The following is a 23,463-nucleotide window of genomic DNA, read 5'->3' as shown; positions in this document are numbered from 1 at the left end:
TGTGACCTGGGGCAAGTTCAAGGGTGTGTACCCCATAACATTATTGTGCAGGCTTAATAACAGTAATGGTTACTGTCTGTCATAAGCTATGTGCAGTGCCTTCTGCTTGACACTGTTTGTACCCAGGGATTGCCACTTTGTCATTGTGTAGATGCAAAAATTTCAGGGGAATAATTTGTTAAAGAACATAAAAAGTAGGCCTCGAATGGAGCACTTTTCTAGCAGGGATAAGACCTTGGGTTTGATCCCCAGCACCACACACAAACAAACATACCAACAGTGGATCTGGGATCCCTGAAGAACACATGTATTTGAGGTACCTTATTGGCTGGAGTATAGTAGTGCTCAGTTTTCAGCTCTGCCTGTCTGTTCCTCTGATCTACCCTTTTGTTCTTCTTCTGTGCATAGGCTAATGCTCAGAATACTTTGTAAAAGTCCTTAAAAGTTTAGGGAAGCCAGGCATAGTGGCATACCCCCTTAATCCCAGTACTCGGGAGGCAGAGGCAGATGGATCTCTGTTATATCGAGGCCAGCCTGGTCTACATAGCAAGTTCCAGGCCAACTGGGACTACAGGAAGACCTTGTCTCAAAAAAAGTAAAATACAAAAAAAAAAAAAAAATTGTCGGAAGGTGATTTTGCACAATGGGAAAAATGCTGGCTAGACCATCAAGAGACTCAAGTCTTTGGCTTTACTACAATATTTGGCGGGGGGTGGGGGGGAAGATCACAATATTTACTTCAGAGTCTGTTTTCTTATTTTTAAAATCTGAGGATTGGGCCAAACAGGTCATTTTATTTTAAATAAAATCTGTGCAGTCAGTCATTGGAGTAACAGTATGGTAGAAAATCAAAACCAGTTGCCTTGGTTGACCAAGTGAGAGAAAGAACCTGCTCACACTTCTCCTGCTCCATTTCTCCTAGATGGCACCTGAGGCTGGTGTGAAAACCAGCAACCTGAATAGTCTTTAGCTGCCTTTGGTTTTGAAATCCTATTCTGAGAAGTGGAGGAAAGACCAGAAACATTTTCTGTTTTCATTTAACACTCCAGTAACTATAGTTGGGCAGCTTGTGAGTAGTGGTGTTGGCAGTTTGGTCCCCTTTCCATAGCAAAGACCTACAGGCAAGAAGGGGAAAGTACTATGGTTGAGACACTGCAAATGGTGCAGGACTTGGGTAAGATCTTTCAGAACATTACCCCAGGACCTGATATTTGGTGCTGTCTGGATCCACTCTTGCCAACCATTTTCTCCTTTGTAATTCATGAGTAGTTCTTTGGTATTATTTAATGTTTTCTATTAATGACCAGTGTCTGGCCAGCCATTGAATCATTAGGAAGTTCATTTAGCCACTCATATTCACCAAATTTAAAGCATTTACTGTGCTAGACTCCCTGCTGGGCACTGAGAATACAGTGATAAGAAAGCAAGTAAGGGAAGGTAGAGTGAATGAATAAAACTTCTTACAGTGTGATCAAATTGAGTGATAGAATCAATACAGCAGACTAAAAGCAAAAGAGGCCTTGATCTGCCCTAACTTCAGGAAGGAGGTGCTAACATGGGTTCTGAAAAATGGGAAAGGAATCAAGCTTACTACCCAGACATGAAAGAGAGTGCAAGAGTACAAAACCTGGGGCTGGAGATACCACCACCACCACCACCACCACCACCAATCACCCAAACAAGAATGAGAGTTGACCTGCAGACTGAAGACAAGAGTGAGAGGCAGGTGGGCAGGCAGGGCCAGAACATGCAGGGCTTCCCGTGTCATATTGGGGAATTTAGACTTTAACCTGAGAGTAATGAGGATCTTGAACCGATTTTAAGTGGGGTAATGATGTTTAATGCTGTTCTCTCTTCTTAGTTCCAATAAGTACTTGCTGCTTATTTACTGGGTTTAGCTCTTTTTTCTCCCTCCCCTTCCCTCCCCTCCCCTCCCCTCCTTTCTTTTTCTATTTTTTAAATTTTATATGTATGAGTGTTTTGCCTACATGTATATAAGTGCACCATGTGCATGCAATGTCCTGCAGAGGCCAGAAGAGTTATGGATGGTTGTTAGCCACCATGTTTGGGCTGGGAATCAAACTTGGGTCCTCTGGAAGAATAGCAAGTGTTCTTAAACCACTGACCTGTCTCACCAGTCCTGGGATTTAGCTTTTTCGTTGCTGTGCTGTACTGGTTAACTCTCCTCACTCAGACTTGAACAGAACATACAAAATTGACACCAAAATCCAAATGAAGGGGCTAGAGAGATGGCTCAGCAGTTGAGTGGTTACTGTTCTTGTAGAGAACCAGTTTGTTTCCCAGCACCTATGTCAGGCTGCTCACAACCACCTGTAATGCCAGGGAATTCAATGCTCTCTTCTGGCCTCTACAGGCACCCATCCACAGAGACATGTGCACACTCACAGACATTTGGATAAAAATAAAATCTTTCTTATCCTGTGAGCTGGAGCTGTGATCCCATCCTGAGAACCTGCAGCTGTGATCCCTTACTATGAGCTGGAGTTGTGATCTGCTCCTGAGAACCTGGAGCTGTGGTCCTCTCCTCCGAACCTGGAGCTGTGGTCCTGACTTGTGAACCTGGAGCTATGGTCCCCTCCCACAATTCAGCATTAGGGTCCCCTCCCATGAACCTGAAGCTTTGGTCCTCAGCCAACCCTGAGCTACGTTCCTCTGGCAGTGGGTTGATGGTGGAGTAGATTGGAGGATGGAGGACTTCCCAGTGTTAGGCTGCAGCTCAGCCTTCTCTGAGTGACTGCATTCCCCATGACTCCCTCCCGCAGGGTTCCAGGTTTTGCTTGGCAGTAGCTTTGCCCCTATGTTGGGCTTTTGCTGGGGACAGGGGAGGTCTCCATCATTTTCAGATTCCAGTCTTGGGAGAACTGACTCTTGGGAGATGGGAGAATGAAATTTCCACTTCCCGTAAGGGCCCACTATGGTCTTGACTCCACACATGGTCCTGGGCACCCAGGCCTTGACATTGGACCTCTCCCATTCCCAGGCAACAAGAGGTTTTTCTATTACTCTTCTACAGCCGTAGTGTACCTGTGCCCTATAGAAAATATAAATTACCCAGTTGAACTTCTAGAGATAAAAATCACAGACTGGGAAGTTAAAAAATTATTATATAATAACTAAGCTGATATAATTTTCAAACTGAAAATACATAATTGTATTTTAGAATGTAAATTTAAAATTGTCTACTATAATTTTTTAGTATTATTTACTGACAGAACTGTACTATCAAGCTTCAGTAACTGAAATTTATCACTGTTGCTGTAATGTGAGTTTGGTATTCATTTCTTTTCCAAATACTTGAATCCATACAAAGTTATTCAATGTAACTTTTTTTTTTTTTTTTTTTTTTGGTCTTTTGAGACAAGGCTGTAGCCCTAGCTGGCCTGAAACTCACTATGTAGACCAGGCTTCCTTGAACTCACAGAGATTCTCCTGCCTCTGCCTCCCAAGTGCTGGGATTAAAGGTGTACACAACCATGCCTGGCCATGTTATTATTTTTTTTTTAAAGCAGTACTAATTTCAAAACTATATAAAAGAAAACCAACATTCAAATGAAAACAGTGGTAAGGTTCCTGAACTCTTCCAATTCAGAATGTTGGTAATTTATAGATGGAGCCATATAATAGTTTAACATTTCTGTATTAGTTAACTTTTCCTGTTTTGTGATAAAACGGTAGGGAAGGCAGCAGGAGTTTAGGAGTCTGGCTACACTGTATCCACAGTCAGGAAGAAGACAGCAATGTGTACTGGTACTCTGCTAGCTGTTCCCTTTTTATATAGTCCAAGACCTAGACCCAGGGAATGGTGCCACCCACTTTGAGCATGGGGCATTCCCATATCAATTAACCTAGTCAAGCCTGTCCTCATAGGTCGCCCTGGAGGCTTGTCTCCTAGATGATTCCAGATCTCATCAAGTTGACAATATTAACCATCACCATTTCCTTTTAAAGAAGGGATTTATTCATGAAAAGTGTAGTACAAACTAGAATAAACAGTTGTCACAGGGAATGTTGTTTAAGAACAGGCTGACTTGCTTTTTTGGTTTTTGAGATGGAATTCTCACTGTTTCCCAGGCTATCTTGAACTCCTTGGTTTAAAGGATCTTTCTGTTTTAGACTCCTGAGTAGCCGAGACTCCAGATGTGTTACCATGCCAACTGTTTGGTTTTTTTTTTTGAGGGGGTGTATGAAAAATAGTTTTATTGAGATATAACTTATGTATCATATAAACTTCATCTTAATAAATTTTGATTTATCTGTTTGTGTGTGTGTGTGTGTGTGTGTGTGTGTTGCCTGCATGTATGTAAGTGTACCATGTGTGTGAAATGCCCATGGAGGCCACAAGAGGGTGTCAGATCCCCTGGAACTGGAGTTTGGAACAGTTGTTAGCTGCCATGTGGGTGCTGAAAACCAAAGCCCTATCCTTTACAAGAATAGCCAATGTATTTTAACTGCTGAGCCATCGCTCCAGTCCTATAAAGTTCATATCTTTAAATTGTACAGTTAAATGATTTTAAGCATATTTACAAGGATACCCTGCTTTAAAATACTTCGTAGATGCATGATGTCATTTGTCTTCCAGTAACTGCTGTGCCAGTATGGAGCCATTGTTTCTTTTGTATCAACTTAACCATGTATCCTTTTATCCTTTGTGTCATTAAAAAAAATGAAATTAGTTCAGTCCCTAACCCCCACCCTGTGTATTTTGCTGGGTCACTAAGCCACTAAAGTTTTGTATGTTGTACTCAAAGTATAAGTGGATGGGAATAAGAGGAAAGGTTCTAAACACAGAGATACCCCCACCTCCATTTTTGGAGAATGAGGAAGTATGTAGGCCAAGGAAAGAAGGTGGGAGGGAGGCTAAAAGGAGAAGGGGGGAGAGGGCGAGGGTGTGAGCGCAAGTGCGCTCACCATGGTTTTTGTTTTGCCTTTCTACTCCTGCCTGCTGGTGCTGCATTGGCTCCATCTTGTGGTTGTGGGCATTCAGTGAGGCTTCATTTCTAGTTTTTCTTAGGATGTCTCATAGAATTATTGCTGGAATCAGTTCTCTCAAATGCTAGTTTTCCCCATAAAGCTCAGATTGTGTTCCTTCCCTCCTTTCCTGTAGCTTCAAATCTCATCTTAACAGACCACTCATCCAGTGCCTTCCATGTTGCTGTCACCTACTGTGTCCATCCCCACCCCCACCCCCCGTTTCTCAATGACTCGATTCTTTCCTATACTACTCCTGTTAATTAGTGCTAGAGATGAATCCCAGGCCCCACACATGCTGGACAAATGCCTCACTACCAAGCTGCCCCCTCAACCCTGTGTTGCTTTCCGTGCCATTGTTGGTGATCCCTGTGACACCTTTGTCTCAATGTTTTTGTCTTCCAGTTGATTTGGCTCCTTTTCCCTTACACTGTGAGGCTTCCATGATACATGCTTTCTACTCTCACAATTTTGCATCTGCTTTACAGACTGTGCTTTGTCTCCTTTGCTACTCTTCATCTCTACCAGTAAAAATACTGGGGTGCAGACCTCTGACTTCTTGTTTTCTCTGTGTTTACCAAGTTATTTGGCAGAGTTGTCTGGATCATGGCTTTATAAGCCACCTGTTTTTGTTGGCTGACAGGTTTATATCACTAGACCATCTCTCCCCTGAATGCCTCTTTAATGTCTCTTTAAGTAATGATTTAACTGAACTGATCTTCCTTTTCAGACTGTTTGATCTGCACTCAGCTGCACTGACCTTAGGACAGCACTGAGCAGCCTAGCAGTCATCCTTTCCTTGCTTTGCCTCACATGTTCTATGTAGTTCAGGAACAAAGCATATGATTCCACCTTCACAGGCCAGAATTCTGACCACTAGTCTCTGCCTGTATTGCTAGGCCATGGCTTTCCTTTGCCTGCATCACTGCAGTGCTTCCTATTTGGTCTTCCTGCTCCTGCTGTTATCGTCAGTTTTGTTGTTTTTTTTTTAATCTTTTTTTTGTATGAATGTTTTGCCTGCATATATGTAAGTGCACCATATGTGTATAGTGCCTCCAGAGGCCATAAAAGGGCGTTGGATACCCTCTAATTGGAGTTACAGGCGGTTGTGGTGGGTGTTGTGAACCGAACCCCAAGACCATCTTTCCTGAGGTTGTCACTATATAAGGCCACCTAGATCTCCTTTATTATTTCTAGGAGTTGATAGTTTTCCATTTAAGTTTGCATTTTCCATTTAAGCCTGTGCATATGGGTTCAGTCATAGTACCATGTATAGAAAAGACTACCTTTGCTCCATTTTATTGCCAATTGCTCTTTCCTCAAAGATCAGTGAACTATATTTATGTAGGCCTATTTCATTCCTTTGATCCGTCAATTCTTTCTCCTGTATACTGCCTTGCTATAACTTGTCAAGTTGAGTAGTCAGTCCTCAGCTCTGTTCCTTAATACTGTGCTGGTTGTTGTGGGTCTTTTGACTCTCCCTATAAATTTTAGAATAAGTTTGTCAGTGTCCACAACATTAGTTTGTTGGGATTGGGATTGGGATTATGTTAAAACTGACATCTGGACTATACTGGGTCTTTCCTACAATAAGCATGGAAATTTTTTCTAATTAAGGTGGCTTTTTTGCACAGTCTTTTGAATTTTCTACACAAACATGTCATCCTCAAAGTTTTATTTCCTCTTTTCCAATCAGTATACCTTTTATTTTGTTTAATTGTATCATCTAAGTACAGTGTTGAAAAGAAATGGTTGGAGAGGACATTCTTGCCTTGTTCCTGATCTCAGCAGAAAGGCTTTAAGTTTCTCATGTGAGCTGTAGATTTTCTGTAGATGCTATCAAGCTAAGAAAGTTTCCATTTATTCCCAGGTTGTTGAGAGTTTTATGAGTAGGTACTCAATTTTTGCTAGACGTTTTCTTCATCTATTGATATTGTCATGCTGTTGTTACTATTTTGATATTTTGAGACAGGGTCTCCCTATAGTCCCAGCTGGCCTGGAACTTGATATGTAGACCAGGCTGGCCTTGATCTCACAGAGATCCACCTACCTCTGTAATCCCCGAGTGCTGGGATTAAGGGTATGTGCATCATGCATAGTGCGCATACATTACTGTCTTTTTAATATCCATGAAATCTCTACTGATTTTGTTTCATTTCTGATACTGGTAATTTGTGTATCTTTGTTTCTTAGCCTCCCAAAGTCTCGTTGGTTTTACCTTTTCATTTTTAAAAGATTGTTTTTTAGCACGTGTGTCCCCTGAGTGTATGTTTGCATACCACCTGCATACAATGCCCTTGGAAGCCAGAACTGGGGTCATATCCCCTGAAGTTGGAGTTACAGGTGGTTGTGAGTCACCCAGCCTGGGTGCTGGGGATGGAACTCGAGTCCTCTGCAAGAGTAGCAAGCACTCTTAACTGCTGAACCATCTCTCCAGTCCCATTTATAATCTTTTCCAAGAGCAAGTTTTGGGTTTCATTATCTTCCCCCATTGGTTTCTACTCAATTTTTTTTTTACCATTTCTTTTCTTCTGCTTAATTTTAATGAACAGATTAATTACTTAAGTAATTAATTGATAGCCAGGGGCCTCACTGTGTTGCCCACCTTCTGCATTTAAGCAATCACCCTGCTGTTCTTGCCTTGGGGGCTGGAATACCATCCCATCACACCTTGCTTACTTTGCCCTTTTCTAATTTCCTAAGATGGAAGGTTATAGATGACTGATTACTAGATCTTTGTTTAACATACGTATCTAATGCCATAAAGTTCTAAGCAATGCTTTTACATCATCCTACAAGTTTTAATAAGTTGTATTTTCCCTCATTTAAAAATTTAAGTCTCTAGGCATCTTCTGTTGCTAATTTCTTGTTTGGTTCCTCTAAGGTCTGAGAATGTAAATGTGGATTTCTTTTCTAATTGTTAAGCTTTATGTCTTAGTTTCTTTTCCTATTGCTGTGATGAAATCCCCTGACAAAAGCAATTCAAAGAGCTTGTTTCAGCTGACAGTTCAGGGGTACAGTCCATCATGACAGGGGAGTCAAAACTGGTCACATCACATCCAGTCAGGAACAGATGGTAGTGAATGCTTGCTGCTGCTTAGCTCCCTTTCTCTATTTATACAGTCCAGGATCCCAGTCAGGGAACTGTGCCACCCACAATGAAAGGGTCTTCCCATCTTAACTGATATAATAAACATTATCCCTTACTAGTATGCCCAAAGATCCATCTCCCAGATGAGTCTAGATTTTGGAAATTTTGACAAATAGCACTAACCATCACAGTGTTTTATAGCCTTGAACATAGTCCTATGTGAATGTCCAGGTGAGCTTGAGAATGTGTCATCTGGTAGTGGATGCATTCTATGAATATCCCTAATGTCCAGTTCATTGATGGTACTGATGAGTTAATGAAGTTTAGTTATCTTTTTGTAGTTTATTTGGATATATAACTCTAAGTTGATATAGTTATTTTCTACTTGCCACCTAGTTAAAGGTTCAGTTGATATTTCTTTAAAAATTGTTGCTATGGTTTGAATGTTTGTGTTCCTCACAAAATTAGTGCTCAAACTTAATCTTCACCCAATATAAGATCTGGGTGATGAGGCTTTACCCTTAAAAATGGGTTTAAGGCTGGGTGTGGTGGTGCACGCCTTTAAGCCCAGCACTCCGGAGGCAGAGGCAGGCGGATCTCTATGAGTTCAAGGATAGCCTGGTCTACATAGTGAGTTCCAGGACAGCTGGGGCTACAGGGAGACCCAGTCTCATAATTGAAAAAAAAAAAAAAAAAAAAAAAAAAAAAAAAAAAATGGGTTTAAGGGAAGAAATTCAATCTTTTTTGCCTTCCATTCCTTCTACCCTGGAGAAGACACAGATTTAAGGTGCTATCTTAAGGAACAGACACAGGCCTACACCTAGCATGAAACCTGCTGGTGGCTTGAGTTTGTACTTTCTAGCTTTGTTCTTTATAAATTATCCAGTTTCAGATCTTTTGTTAGAGCAGCACCAATGGATTGAGCCTTAAAAAAAAAAAAAAAAAGAAGTCTGTGTTGTGCTTTTCTTCTGTATCCTTGCATGTCTACAGGCAGATTCAATTTTCTTCTGTTGGAAGCATCCTTTTTTGAATTTTTCCCAAATTCAAAAGTTAAAGTTTTCACCAGCTCTTCAAAAATTTTAGTACTATTTCAGGTATCACTTATTCCCTCCCTTTTTTCACCCCCGCCCCAATCTCAAGATTATTCAGTGCTGTCTGTCTCAGAAGGGCATGGGGAAGAAAGTTTTCCTCATTTTACAACTAAGGAAAACAGGCTCAGCTGATGTAATGACTTACAGGAAGGTTAGAGGTTATGCAAGTGGCAAGTTGGTAGATTTTCTTGAATTCTGCCATGAGAACTGGGGTTCCCTGAAGTTTTTGCCATGCTGTGCTGGCAGCTGCCTTCATCAGGATGAAACTAAATCAGCTCATTGTCAGCCATAAAGAACAGTGGTTTTATGCAGGTTTATTCAAGTTTGTTAATTAAAAAAAAATCTGAGTAGCTGTGTTCTTGGTACAAGGATTGTAAATTGGAGTTCTTTTTACACTCAAGAGCTAACTTAAACAGGCTGTTGATTTGCTCACATACCTTCTGTTTTCATTCTTTAGACTGATAATGGTTTCCAGTTGCCAAAGAAGATTGTGGATACCAAGAGAAAGGTAACTAGCTTCTCCAGTGCAGTTGGATGCCGCTTGCAGCCCTCCTTGGCTGGCAGTAGACATGGCAGAACTTGGAAGCTACAAGGATGCTGCCTCTAGCCGCCACCTGCGGTTTAAGTTACAGAGCCTAAGCCGCCGTCTGGATGAGTTGGAGGAAGCCACAAAAAACCTCCAGAAAGCTGAGGATGAGCTCCTGGATCTCCAGGACAAGGTGATTCAGGCAGAGGGCAGCAACTCTAGCATGCTGGCTGAGATTGAGGTGCTGCGCCAGCGGGTGCTGAAGATTGAAGGTAAAGATGAGGAGATCAAGAGAGCAGAGGACCTGTGTCATATGATGAAGGAAAAACTTGAAGAGGAGGAAAACCTTACCCGGGAGCTAAAATCAGAGATCGAGCGGCTTCAGAAGCGAATGGCTGAGTTAGAGAAGCTAGAGGAGGCCTTTAGCAGGAGCAAGAATGAATGTACCCAGCTTTGTTTGAGCCTGAATGAGGAGAGGAATCTGACCAAGAAAATCTCTTCTGAGCTGGAAGTGCTCAGAGTCAAAGTGAAAGAACTGGAATCTTCTGAGGACCGCCTCGATAAAACCGAGCAGAGTTTAGTGTCAGAGTTAGAGAAGCTAAAATCATTAACTCTGAGCTTTGTGAGTGAGAGAAAATACCTGAATGAAAAGGAAAAAGAAAATGAGAAATTGATTAAAGAACTCACTCAAAAACTGGAGCAGAACAAGAAAATGAACCGAGATTATACAAGGAATGCTTCTAATCTTCTGGAAAGGAATGACCTACGGATCGAGGATGGCATCTCTTCCACACTGCCATCCAAAGAGTCAAGAAGGAAGGGCACTCTGGACTATCTAAAGCAGGTAGAGAATGAAACAAGAAACAAATTAGAAAATGAAAAGAATAGAAATCAGGAAGACAATAAAGTCAAAGACCTTAACCAAGAGATCGAGAAACTGAAGACACAAATCAGACATTTTGAATCCTTAGAAGAAGAGCTTAAGAAAATGAGGGCCCAAAATAATGACCTTCAGGATAATTACCTGAGTGAACAAAATAAAAACAAAATCTTAGCTAGCCAGCTGGAAGAGATAAAGTTACAAATCAAGAAACAGAAAGAGCTGGAAAATGGGGAAGTAGAAGGGGAAGACGCTCTCCTGTCTGGTAGAGGCAGGCACGAGAGGACTAAGGCATCTGTGTCCAAGCACACACTCCGGGAATTGTCTCCTCAACATAAGCGGGAAAGATTCCGGAACAGGGAGTTTGCTCTCAACAGTGACAACTATTCTCTGACCAACAAGCAGGCTTCATCTCCCAGTTTCACCAACAGGAGAGCAGCCAAAGCCTCCAACATGGGGGCAGGTGCAGACAGTGGGTCTCAGGAAACAAAGAGAACAGAAGAGCGATTTGCACCTGGGTCCTCTCAGAGTGAAGGGAAGAAGACCAGGGAGCAGCCATCAGTGCTTAGCCGCTACCCCCCAGCTGCCCAAGAGCACACTAAAGTTTGGAAGGGAACTCCCAAGCCAGGCACTGAGAGTGGACTTAAGGGAAAGGTAGAGAAGACAACTAGAACTTTTAGTGATACCACCCATGGGTCTGTTCTCAATGATATAACGGGCAGAGGTGACAAGACTTCTGACACCTTCTCTGAGGCCCACTTTGGCAAGAAGGGACAGGTGCCTGGCAATGGAAGTCACGTAACTCAGGCTGCAGATTCTGTCTGTTCTAAGGCCACTGGAGCTCTGTCCTCATCTAGAAGAGCTTCTTCAGAAGGGCTTTCTAAGGGCAAAAAGGCTACAAATGGCCTGGAGGCTGATGTCAGTCTCCCAAATTCTAAGGCTTCTATTTTATCAAAGTATCCTTATAGTTCAAGAAGCCAAGAGAACATCCTTCAGGGATTTTCAGCCTCAAACAAAGAAGGAGTTGACCAACCTGTAGGAGTTGTGATGGAAGACAGCAGTCAGCATGAAGCCCTTAGGTGCCGTGTCATCAAGTCCAGTGGCAAAGAGAAGCCAGATTCAGATGATGACTTGGACATGGCATCTCTTGTTACTGCCAAGTTGGTGAATACAACCATCACTCCAGAGCCAGAGCCCAAGCTACAGCCACATTCTAGAGAAAAAGCCAAGTCCCGAGGGACACCTAAAACCTCCCTATTTGAAAACGATAAAAATGCTGCAATAGAAAATGAGTCTGTGAGACCTATCAGAGCTTCCCCCACCACTGTGGAATTCCCAGATGTCAATGGTGCTGGGGCAAAAAACCAAAGGCCTTTTAGCCCCAGAGAGGCCTTGAGGTCGAGAGCAGTCATTAAACCTGTTATCATTGATAAAGATGTGAAAAAAGTCATGGGAGGATCTGGAACTGAAGTTGTATTGGAAAAACAGAGATCCACCTCTAAACTTGGGCCAAACAAAGTGACAAGCAGCATCACTATTTACCCCTCTGACAGTAGTGGCCCCAGAGCCAACCCAGGTGAGGCCCTAAGAGAAAGGCACACGTCCACCAGCAACATCCACGTGGGGCCCCCAGAGCTCACACCAGTTAACAACCATGTCAGCTCCCCTTTTGAGCTTTCTATTCATAAACATGACATCGCCTTGCAGCTCACAGAAGCCGAAAGAATGGGAGATGGGTCTCTAAGGAACAGGCCAGAGATGGTGGTCTCTCGGAGCAGTATTCTAATTAAGCCATCAGATCCCGTGGAAAGGAATAGCCATGCTCCCCCAGCGGAGACAATCAGGTGGAAAAGCCATAGTGCCCCTTCAGAGATGGGCTCCTCAGACACCAGACATGTTACTGTGCGGAATGCCTGGAAGAGTAAGCGAGACATGAAATTTTCAGATGACTCCCCGACTCCAATAGGTAGAAACATGGAATCTATTAATGCTTACACTCAGAGGTCTTCCACAGACTTCTCAGAACTTGCACAGCCCAGATCCTACCTTTCCGAGCAGGGCACTCGAAAGGTAGGGAGTTCAGGGGATGCGCCTGAGCTTTCCTCCAGAAGGACCCAAAGTAGCCTCACCGTTTCAGAGGTGCTCACCCGGAGGAATCGGGTAGGAGACACCATCATGGCTGCAGCCTGGAACCACTCAGTGAGCATGGTGAGTCTCACTTTCCTGTCCTTCCCTCTTTTTTGATCTGTGAGACCCATGGTTTAGATGACTGAGAACTTTGAAATTAGGTAGGTTTGGTGGAAAGCAGCGTGACTTTTCCAAATCTCATTGGATTTGTCTTCTCCACTTTGCTTTCACGTGGAAGGTGAGGCAAACAGGAAGTGGCATCTGTTCCTTGGTCCACCTGAGGAGTTCCAGAGCAATTGACAGGAAGTTCTGGGTGCCCATTAGACACACAGGAGCAAAGATGGTGGATAGGCTCCTCCTGTTCTATTGCCTCAGCAGGTCTCTGTGAGCTGCTGGCATATAGGAGAGAGTGAGGGCTGACCCTCGGCCTACCTTACACTTTCTTTTGTCCCAGATAGGTCTGACCCATTGTAGTCTCTGTCTGAGGGCAAGGCTGGTTCAGTGTGGCTCATTACAGGACAAATAAATCCAGAACTAACTTGAGACTTGAGAACAAGTCTGTCGGTCTTCATTGGTACTTAACACTTGGCCTGATCCAGTGTCTTATTCAGTCCCTTAAAACAGCTCTGTGAATAAATTCTATCTTCATTTTTCTGACATGAATGTCTAAAGATAAGGGCCACAAAGTGCCTTGCTCAAGGTCATCCAAATGAATAAATGAAGAATTTAAGATTTTTATCTAAGATTGCTGTCTGTACATCCAATATGCTTTCTACCCTGCTAACCTACCTTATACTTTCATTGTTTGACAAAGAATTGAAAAAGCAGAATTGAGAAAGATCTATCTAGATTCCTGAGGATTTGGCCATCTGAGTGGGAAGGTACAAGCCAAGGGTCAAACATGGTATAAAGGGGAAAGCAAGTGGCTTTTTGGTAGATCAGAGGTAGGAAGTAGAGAAAGAGCTGTCCAACCTCTTCAGCATACACCTGCCACTCACCAAGGATGTGGCTTTCACACATGCCATTTAGGGGTCCTTTCCCCCATATTCCTGTTCTGGGCTCTGGCCTATAACAGGCTTCTGTTCAGTTGTGAGCTTCTTGGTGGCTTCTGATTTCCAAAGAGTTTTATATTGGCCTGTGCCTCCACAAAAATATCTTTGCAGTTATATAGTGCCTGTGCCAGGCTGGAGGGACCTTACTAGGCTGGGAGGTGAGGGTGTCCCATTACTGTCTTGGCTGCTCACTTTTCTCATTTTTGTCACTTACTGGCACAGGAGGAAGGGGAGGACTGCACAGTTGGTGTCAGCAGGCGACTGCACAATCCCCTGGAGCATTCTGAACTGCCTGGGAAGCAGGGGCTGCCAGAGCCAGGGCGAGTCCGGGCTGAGGAACTGCAGCCAGCCAGGCCCTGTGCTGAGGAACACTGAACCAGCTAGGTGAAATCTGCTGTTTCTCCTTCGTTCCTGCTTCTCAGCTCCTCCCCCTTTCTGGCCTGTGAAGGATCCAAGGCCAGACCTTGGCTGGGAGACTACATGTAGAGAGCCAGGCTATGGCTCAGGTAATTTTTTTTTTGCCAGTTGTCCAGACAAGATCAGAGACTACAAACCATATAGTCACTCAGGCCCAGCCTTCCCTGATGCATGAGTCCCCTTCTCCTTATATCTGCCCTCAAGGTAGCACGGACCACTCTGACCTCCAAATGGGAAGTTACAGAAACTCCCCGCCATGTGACAGTAGCCAAAAGCTCTTTTCTCCTCCTTCGTGAGTTGTTTCTATATATCGAAGACCAGCCCTTTTGCTGTGTGGCTAATGCCGATTTGTCTCACAACTTACAGTTGGCTCCTTGTTTGCCGTGAAGGACGCCATCAAGGACACAATTAAGTGTTATCAGTCATCAGTTCCATCCAGGGGGCTTACCTTCCTTCTCCTCTTAGAGTTCTTCAGAATTTGGAAGCACGAAAAGGAGTCTATGCTGCCCCTGAGTGATTATGGGACCACCCTTAGATTGCAGCTTCTCTGACCTGGCCTCTTCATTGACCAGTTTCTTGGGTGGGCAGAGCACAATGCCCAGTGGGATGACACCACCCCCACCCTACCCACCTTCCAAAAGCACCCAGAAACAGACAAGTCTCATGCATCTCCTTCCCTGGGCACCAGTAATGCTGCTGGCACTACCTTGGTTCTCTCTTCAACACTCTCATCTTGGGAAAATCCTGACTGAGCTGGGCGTGACCCGGCATACTCTGTCTTCTGGGAAGTGCCCAGCAAGAAGAACAGCAAACAAGAAGTGAATTCATTCAGTCACTCCACAAGCAGTAGTTCCATGAAAGACACTGACTGAATACTCCCTCCCATCTCTCCTTCATCCCCCGTGGAGGAGGCCTTGCACTTTACCACACTGATGCATGTTCCTACAAAAGCCCTTGATACCTGCAAATAGACTATCATTACAGTGATTTCATTGGAGGAAAGCAGATACCTGCCTGTTGAGGGCCGATTTATGCAGTTCAAAGTGCATTAAGCCTTTTAGGAAGCCGGATAAATATGTATTCATCTCCTTATGCAAACCACATGGGGAGGTTACAAGCTATACATGCTTGGCACTGCTTTTCCTGTAGCTTTTTTCTTTCAGTTGAAAGGGACCCTCCATGGCTACCTATGTGAAGCAGATGCTGTTGCTGACATAGCAAGAAAGCATCCCACCAGGAGTCTGGAAAGCTGCTTCCCTATACCCTCATGGCTTTGTTACTTCCTTGCTCTGTGACCCTGGGTTAGTCATTGTCTTCTTGGAGTCTGTTTCCCTATCTGTAAAGTGAGTGCTTTTATTGGGGGAGGTGGGGTGCTGGGGGATTGAACCTAGAGCCTTGAGCATACTAGGCAAGCACTTTGCCATTGTGCTGCTTTCCAGCCCAAATGAGTTCTTTGGAGTGGATGATGTCTAGGGGCCTTATCTCTGACATTCCAAACTTGTTTTCACCTTGTGGTGTGGGCTGTTTTTTGCTTTTGATAGATGTTATCCATAGGGATAGGGGCTCTGGGATCATCTCTCTGCCTTCAGTTCTTACACCTTTTCTCATGTTTCTGTCATGGAGATGAGCTCAAGCCCCCTAAGGCCTGTTTCTAGTCTGTGAGGTTAAGAAATTGGATTGGATGGTCTCAGGTCTATGTGGCACTGGCCTTGCCCAATGCCACATCTCCTGGCTTTCAGGCTAGGTGCTTTCTAGAACATGTTTGTGTGGCTCCTGTTCCTCTCCTGTGAATTTCCTGGTGACAGGGAAGATGCAGGACTTCCTTAAGAGGGCTGTGTGTAGTCTCCTCTGCTCTTACTCAGCACATGATTGGCATTCATTTGCCCTCATCTGTATCAGACTCAGCCATCCTGACGGGGTGTGGGTCTTTTTTTTTTTCCCCCAGGGACAGGAATGTCTTGGTCATACCTCTGTTTTACGGAGTTTTGCTCATGTAAGGGCATTGTCATGTGGCTTGCCTCCACATCCCAACTGATGTACAACTAGGGTAGTGTTTTCAAGATCTGTTCCTGCTGCTGCTTTTGGGTCACTGCCCCAAAACACCCTCACTCAAGGCTGCAACCTTTCACTTGCAGCAGTAGCACCCCCCGCCCCCCAATTCTCCTGTACCAGTTGGCAACCCTGGGAAAGTTAAAAGGAAACAGACCTGTAGTGGTCCACTGAAAAGTACAGGAACCAGGTCTGTGGCTCTTCTGCTGATGGAAACAGAAGGGCACTAAGCCGTGCCTCAGAGGATCTCACCAATAATTTTTGTCTTTGGGTGTTGAGCCCTGGATTCTGGTGCTGTATACAGCTCCTGGTGCCAAAGTCTGGATCTTTCCACATTTTAGCAACACCAACACCTGCTGCTACTCAAAATGCTTTCTGTGGAAAAGGGATAGCTGTGGGCTGCCATTCTGAAATCTGAGTGCAATAGCATTTGATTGTAACAATTATTTCAGGATATTTTATGTTTAACCTGCACACTTTGTAGAACCGCTGTAAAGTAATTTTATTTTTAAATGTCCTCAAGCATTGCAGAAAATAATGTTTATAGGCTGGAGGGCTTAGTTCCTCTGGGCTTCAACGGCCAACTAGACCAGCTCATTCCAAAGTTGGAAGGCACATCATTTCAGGACAACCAAGGTGTGACCATTTGGACCCAAGCCAAATGCCAGAGGAAGCTTTCAAGTAAGTACAAGGGACACCTGTGGTTGAACCATTATCTAATCAAGCCACATACTCCTATAGCCAGTCAAGAAACCCACTTTTATAAGTGCTTCTCTTCTGCAGTCTGGGTGTATGTCTAGAATTGAGCCAGCTGATAATGTGGTTCTAGTTTTGAGTAGAGGAACCTGGTCCTAGAGCTGACAAAGAAGAGTTGGCCAAATGCCAGAAGCTGGCGTCATCCACCTGCTGCTTTGGTACTGACACATCAGAAAAAGCTATAGACAGTGCTCAAGGAAGCTGTGGCAGGTTGGTTTGAGTGGCAATAAACAATGAAGAATATGGGGTAACGGGATCTGAATAGGGCCAGGGCTTCAGCAAGCTTGCACACCAGTCATCCCTCTCATGCAGCAGGGGCAGGTGTTTCGAGAGTATTCTTGGACTTCTTGTCCTGGGCCAGTTTTAGTTGTTTAGATTTAGGTCAGTGCCAAGTGCTATCACTTTCCAGTAGAGGAACAGGGACCAAGGCTGGTCCCTGGCTGCCTTTGTTTGCGTGGGTTTCTTTTCTCACGAGACTGCTTTGGAAGAGCTGCTTTCTAAGGATTATCTTATGAATGCCCCAAGTGGGGAACAGGGTTCTCCTCAACATCTCAACCACGAGCATAGGAAAGGGGTCCTATTTTCCTGCTGCTTCACAGCTCAGAACATGTACTGAATGGAATGTATTTTTAAGAGAATAAAGTCTATTTTTTGTATTTTAAAGATTGGGAGGGCTATGAAAATAGCCCTTAATAAACTTATGCATGATAGGCCCCTCTGGTGGGGATACCAGCTCTGTTGGTCCACACCTACTTGATCAGACAGGTGCTCTGGCCTCACCTCTGCCCCTTGGAGTCTAGGTGCAGAAGCTTCTACATTCCTGCTCCAAAAATGGGACCAGAGAGGCCAGAACTTGCCTCTGGAAAGCAGGGCACAGCCACAGGCAGTGGCTCAGGGCTCCTTGGGTGCATGTGTATAGTTGAAGCTGCCTGTCTGCATGTATCCTTTGGCTGTAATGCTCTCTGTTGGCTCTGCAGCACAATATTGTAACCAATAAAGCTCCCTCCTTTCCATATGCTCCTCTGAGTCAATGACGCCAATTGTGTCATTTCTGGGTGCAGCTGTTGTCTCTGAATTGGTGCTGATGTAGAGCTTCACTATGCTGTAAGGACTGTCATAACTGAATCGGTTAGAATCAGCAGCTACCTCTGCTATCTTTTCAGGCTTCTGTAGTCACCAATCCCAACCAAAACTCAAACTGCCTGCACCACTTTCAAAAACACCAGCCACTGACTGGATCGCACCCCCTAGGACAGCAGTGGCAGAGGTGGACTTTGCAGTAAGGATGTACTTTAAACCAAGCTCATTTCACTGAAGCAGTTCTCACCAGAGTCAGGCTATTTTTCAGTGAATTTTTTTCTAGTGTTGTCACTCACTCTGACTCTATTTTCATCTTCTAGCTATATAGGCCCCAATATGATGTTCCTCAGTAAAACTTCATTTAGAGGTGGGCATGGTCGTGCAGGCCTGTAATTCCAGCACACTGGAAGCTGAGACAGGAGGGTCTTGAGTTCACGGCCAGCTGGGGCATTAGCAAGACCTGTCTCCAAAGACAAAACTTGATTCAGTAAGGAAGAACTGACACTAAAAACTGATCTCTGGCAAGAATACTTCTGTTCTCTTCTTGTAAAAACAACTTAGATGGCAGAGGGGACTTTGCAGATACTGCATTAAGAATTCTGAGATGGTAGGATGTATAATCACAGTAGCCTCATAGACAATTCAACTACAAGGTACCCCATAGGCACTAGAAGCTGGAAAGGGCAAAGAAACGACAATAAATGTGGTCCTCAGCCCAGTTAGTAGACTGCCATTAATAATTATGAGAGGTGGGGCTGGAGGATGGCTCAGCAGTTAAGAAAACTGGCTGCTCTTGTAGAGGACCTGGGTTTAGTTCCCAGCACCCCCAAGGCAGCCAATAACCTTCAGTAACTCCAGTTCCAAGGCATCTGATGGCCTCTGCAGGCACTGCAAAGTACTGTTGCACTTACATTTTTTAAGAGGGTTACTCCTGTTACTCCTGTGGGTGACCCTAATTTGGTACCTGACACCCACATCGTGACTCTCAACTGTAACTCTAGTTCCAAAGGATCTGGTGCCCTCTTCTAGTCTCTGCAGGCATCAGGCATGCATGTGTATACATGCGAGCAAACACTCATCCACATAAATTAAGTGGAGCTCAGTGAGAGAACCTTCGCCTCCTCAACCTTGAACCTTTTTCCTTTCCATCAGTATCCTTATATAAACAAAGAAAATTCATATCCTATGGTCATAAGGTAAAATTTCCAAAGGCATAACACCCCTCCGTTGAATACCTTGTGTATAACACCAATCCAAAGGAGAAATAATTTTATATGAAGTTTTATTCTCAAAATATATTAAAAAACAAAACCAAACACCAAGAGACTAAAATGTTGTATCACAGCACTTGCTTCAGTCTTGATAAAGACACAATTCCAGATTAATGGACAAGTTGTTCCCTGTGCTGTCAGTCAAAGGAGCCAGCCTCTGCTGTCATTTAGGAGCTCCAGGCAGCTGATGCCAGTATGGAATCCAGTATTGCTAGAAGAGCTTGTTTACATGGCAAAGGACAAGTCAGGCCTCTTCCTTCAGATCCTTTTTGTCTCACATGCTTGGGGACTGCTGTGCAGGGACACCTGGTGTGGCCTGACGAGGCAGGGTATACATGGCTCCCAGGAACTGGTCTGCAATCCTTCCTGCTTCTCGCAGCCCACTCAGCAGAGCACCATGGACTGTGGCTGGGTAGTTCCGGATTGTGTGTTCTCCCGCAAAGAAGAGTCGTGGGATTGGCTATTTCGGGGGAAATGAGGATGCAAACTCATCTTTATTCTTGTGAATTGCCAAATTCCTGCTGACCTCTGAAAACTGATATGCCCCTGTTGCTAGTTAGTTCATCAGCCTACCAAAGTCTCTCTTGATCAAGTTGACCAGTTCTCAACATTTAGAGTTCCTTTACTTCATGTAGTACCTAACACGCTAGGTAAGCAAGGGAGCCTAAGAACTGAACCATGGGGAGTAAAGCATTCCTTTTTAGGAAGGCTTTGACTTACCAGTTCAGAGGAGGCACCAAGTTCTGGGCTATGATACTGAGGACGACTCTTTGAAATAAGGTCTGGCTCAGTTTAGGTAAAGTACCCAGGGCTATTTCTCTGGGACAATGCTCTGGAGACTGGGGCAGACTCCGCAGCAATCAAATGAGCCACCATAAAATGAGGTATAATTAAAAATAGGACTATATGAGAGACTATATGTCTATTAATGTGTGTGCAAATGCACACAGAAGCCAAAAGGAGGCAATGGATCCCCTGGAACTGGAGCTTTAAATGACCATATGGGTGCTGGGAACCCAACTTGGTTCTTCTGCTCTTAACTGCTGAGCCATCTCTCCAGCCCTCAAACAGGGCTTTTTATAAAGTGGGAAAAGCTGAGGAAAGAGGAAAAAGCTACTGACTTGTACATACTCTAGACTTCCATTTTTAATGTAGACTACCTGCATTTACAAAGCCACAATATGAGAAATAGTGTGCCACTATCTGAAGGGTTTAAGGATACAATGACTAAAGTCTAAAAGAGCCAGTGACATTATTTCTACCCTGAGCTCCTGGCCTTTCCTCAAACAGGCCTAGGTACAGCTTTCCAGTTTCTCACCTGTGGGGCACCTGGAATCGAGGGGCCAGGAGTAATTGGCTGAGCCATTAGGTCATAGTCATTTCCAGAGGATCCTGCAGCTACATAGGAATAGGAGCCCCGGGCCCAGGGGTCAGCACGCCAACGAGACACCACAGTTTCCTTGGGCTATATACAGGAAAAACAGTGAGCAAAAGTCATTGAAACCAGGACAAACCAGTCATCTCTTAAAGGTATACAGGATATACAGGAGGCAAGATGTGACAGCCAGGTGACAGATGTTGCTGCTTTAAGATGTACAGAGGCAAAAAGACCAGACAGAAGCTTCTATGTTACCACCTTATCTATGAATCCAGGGACACAGGCAGCACGTGACCTTTGCTCTTTTATAAGTCACAGTGTTAATTCACCTTCATTTAAAGAACCCACAAGAGGCTAAAAGTTTTACAGTTGGCCTATAAAATAATTTACCAAGAAATTCTCTTGAGATTTTGCAGACGTTTCACTGTAGCCGCATTGTAGTGTGTGACTCTACACAAGGGAGAAACAAAGCTAGCACATGAGCATCCCCAGGTCATGTCCTAGACAAACTTTGTCAATGACTCAATCTCCCAACATTAAAATTACTGTCAACTCAGCATATCTCCATTCTGATATGGAGTGTCCTAACCAAGAACCTGGGCTACAAAGACAGCAAACAAGCCAAATCCTAGTTTAGTCTTGATGTTTGTCCACCTACCTGGGGCACTGCACTACTGCCAAAAATCCCTTTGAGAATAGCTAGGCACCGGCCAACAATCACATCATCACTGATATTCTCCATGATTCCAGCAGCTTCTCCTGCCACCAGGGCCAACAGTATTGGAGCTGGGGAAACAGAAAGGACAATTCCAGGGTTTTATATACTTTATTCAAAAGTACAAGTCCTGTCAGGCCCTGCTGCTTTGTTGTTGGTGCTATGAAATGATGACGAGCCACTGTAGTACTACACAAATGCTGGAAGCAAGCTGATTCTGAGCTCTCACCAGAGACTGATGGGCACTTTTGTGCTTAAGACTTTCAGAGGTCAAAAGGACAACATTTCTACATTTAGGTACATGGTTCCACAGCAATAACTATATCCCCCTTAGCTAGCTTGGACCCCTCCACACCTGTCACTATCTTTAGTCATCCATTTGGTAAATTTTTAGTCAGTAGGCTTACATGACAGCCGAGGGCTTAGCTAGATTCTGGGGAGGTAAAAAATGAACTACATCAGACCAACAAGTAAATAACCAAACATAATCATAAACTGTGGTAAAGCTATGACATACAAGAGAAAATACAGGGACTTAATTTAGATGCCAGAATAAGAATGTGTGTGTCCTAGAAGGCCTCTAATACTGACATTCAGCCCAAGCTATGGAAAGCTGAGCACAGGGAGCCAGGCTGCGAAAGAGAACAATATACACAAAAGCTCTGAACTACAAAGCAGCATGTCATATCCCAAGATTTGAAAGCAGACACAAGTTCCTAGAGCTGGGGAGTTAAGACAGGCACAGGGAAGAAGAAAAAGGTTAAGATTATGAAGGGCTTAGTAGACAACTTCGTAAGAAATTTCAGTGTTTTTCTTAATGCAAAGCAATCAATGGAAGCAAGGATACTAGTAACTACTGGCAACTGTCAGGGGAGACAGTAGTGGAAAAGGAATGCCCAGGTCTGGGAGGCGGGGAGGTCACAAAGCTGGCACTGACAGGACCCAATGGCCTGGTTTGAGCCATGGAAAGGATACCTCCTTGGTATAGCAAGAGCCCTAGGGTATGAATGCCTCTTCACCACCCCCCACACAGGAGGGGATGGAGGACAAGGCCAGAGTGAGGGTCAGCAACATGTCCACATTGCCAAGGCCATGGATGGCCTAAGCAGGAAATGCCTACATAGGAAATGCCTGCTCTTCATTCTCTTGAAGAGGCTATTCCATTTAGCTTGTTAGTTAGGAATCAACCAATTACAGAAGAAAATAATGGTACAGGAGATTGTTTTCATTTTAAGGAAGTAATTAAAGGTTGGGGGGGGCAAGTCAGATGTAATAGTCTCAGGATGAGGGCTACAAACTCCCCTTCTAGGAAGCACATCTCTTAATGGCCTTTCTTCCTAACACTTAGAAGGAATTTTGGGGAATTGCTTATTTAAATTAATGAGAAGAAAAATTAAGGCATATATATTTTTTAAACTCCCAGTATTCTGTGTTCCTATAAGGGCATGAAAAGTTTAAAACTAGAAAACAGTTACCTTTATATAGGTTCCAGAAGAGGAATAGCTCGCCCCTGCTAGCAGTAGTACTGCCAACATGCCCGAACAAATTGACACTTGGATCCCAGAACACCCGGTCAAAACACAGCACCACCTACCACAGAAAGAGAGCACATGAGCTGGTCTCAGATGGGATGGATGGCTTTTTAAAAAAACATTTATTTTTTTTTAGTTTATGTATACGAGTGTTAATGCCTGCATGTGTATAAGTGCACCCGTGTCATGCAGTGCCCGGAGAGGACAGAAGAAAGCATCAGATCCCCTAGAACTGGAGTTGTACAACTGTTAACTGCCATGTGAGTGCTGGGATTCGAACTTGGGTCTTCTGCAAGAACAGTCAGTGCTCTTAAACCACTGAGCCATCTCTCCAGCCTGGATGGCTTTCTTAAAGCATCACTGAGCCCTAGCAGGAAGTATTTCTTTCTTAGGTTTCCTAATCTCAATGTTAAAAAAACAAAACCAAAACACAACCCTATTGTTTATGACCCTCTTTTTAAAAGTTCATGTGGGTTCTATAAACTGAACCCCAGGTCCCCTGTAAGAGC

The 23,463-nt window shown here is 44.1% G+C and overlaps 2 protein-coding genes across 6 annotated transcripts in view; one reads left to right on the top strand and one right to left on the bottom strand.

Moving 5' to 3' along the window:
- Positions 1-18,182, top strand: part of Luzp1 (leucine zipper protein 1) — a 90,196-nt gene extending 72,014 nt beyond the window's left edge. For all 5 annotated transcript variants that reach the window (XM_008848576.3, XM_029553771.1, XM_029553773.1 and 2 more), the window contains 2 exons: positions 9,629-12,785; positions 13,979-18,182. In XM_008848576.3, the coding sequence (XP_008846798.1) occupies positions 9,741-12,785; positions 13,979-14,131 (3,198 nt within the window). In that variant the 5' untranslated portion in view covers positions 9,629-9,740 and the 3' untranslated portion in view covers positions 14,132-18,182. The remainder of the gene's footprint in view (positions 1-9,628; positions 12,786-13,978) is intronic.
- Positions 18,183-19,323: 1,141 nt separating this feature from the next.
- The window catches only part of Kdm1a (lysine demethylase 1A), a 66,973-nt gene continuing 62,833 nt past the window's right edge, over positions 19,324-23,463 (bottom strand). Inside the window, 4 exon segments of the mRNA XM_008848573.3 lie at positions 19,324-19,789; positions 20,648-20,794; positions 21,366-21,493; positions 22,898-23,012. Coding sequence (XP_008846795.2) covers positions 19,604-19,789; positions 20,648-20,794; positions 21,366-21,493; positions 22,898-23,012 — 576 coding nt within the window. The 3' untranslated portion in view covers positions 19,324-19,603.

Source organism: Nannospalax galili, unplaced genomic scaffold (assembly GCF_000622305.1).
Source record: "Nannospalax galili isolate Female #2095 unplaced genomic scaffold, S.galili_v1.0 scaffold184, whole genome shotgun sequence".
In the NCBI taxonomy this organism is placed as follows: domain Eukaryota; kingdom Metazoa; phylum Chordata; class Mammalia; order Rodentia; family Spalacidae; genus Nannospalax; species Nannospalax galili.
This window is presented reverse-complemented; position numbering and strand designations above follow the sequence as displayed.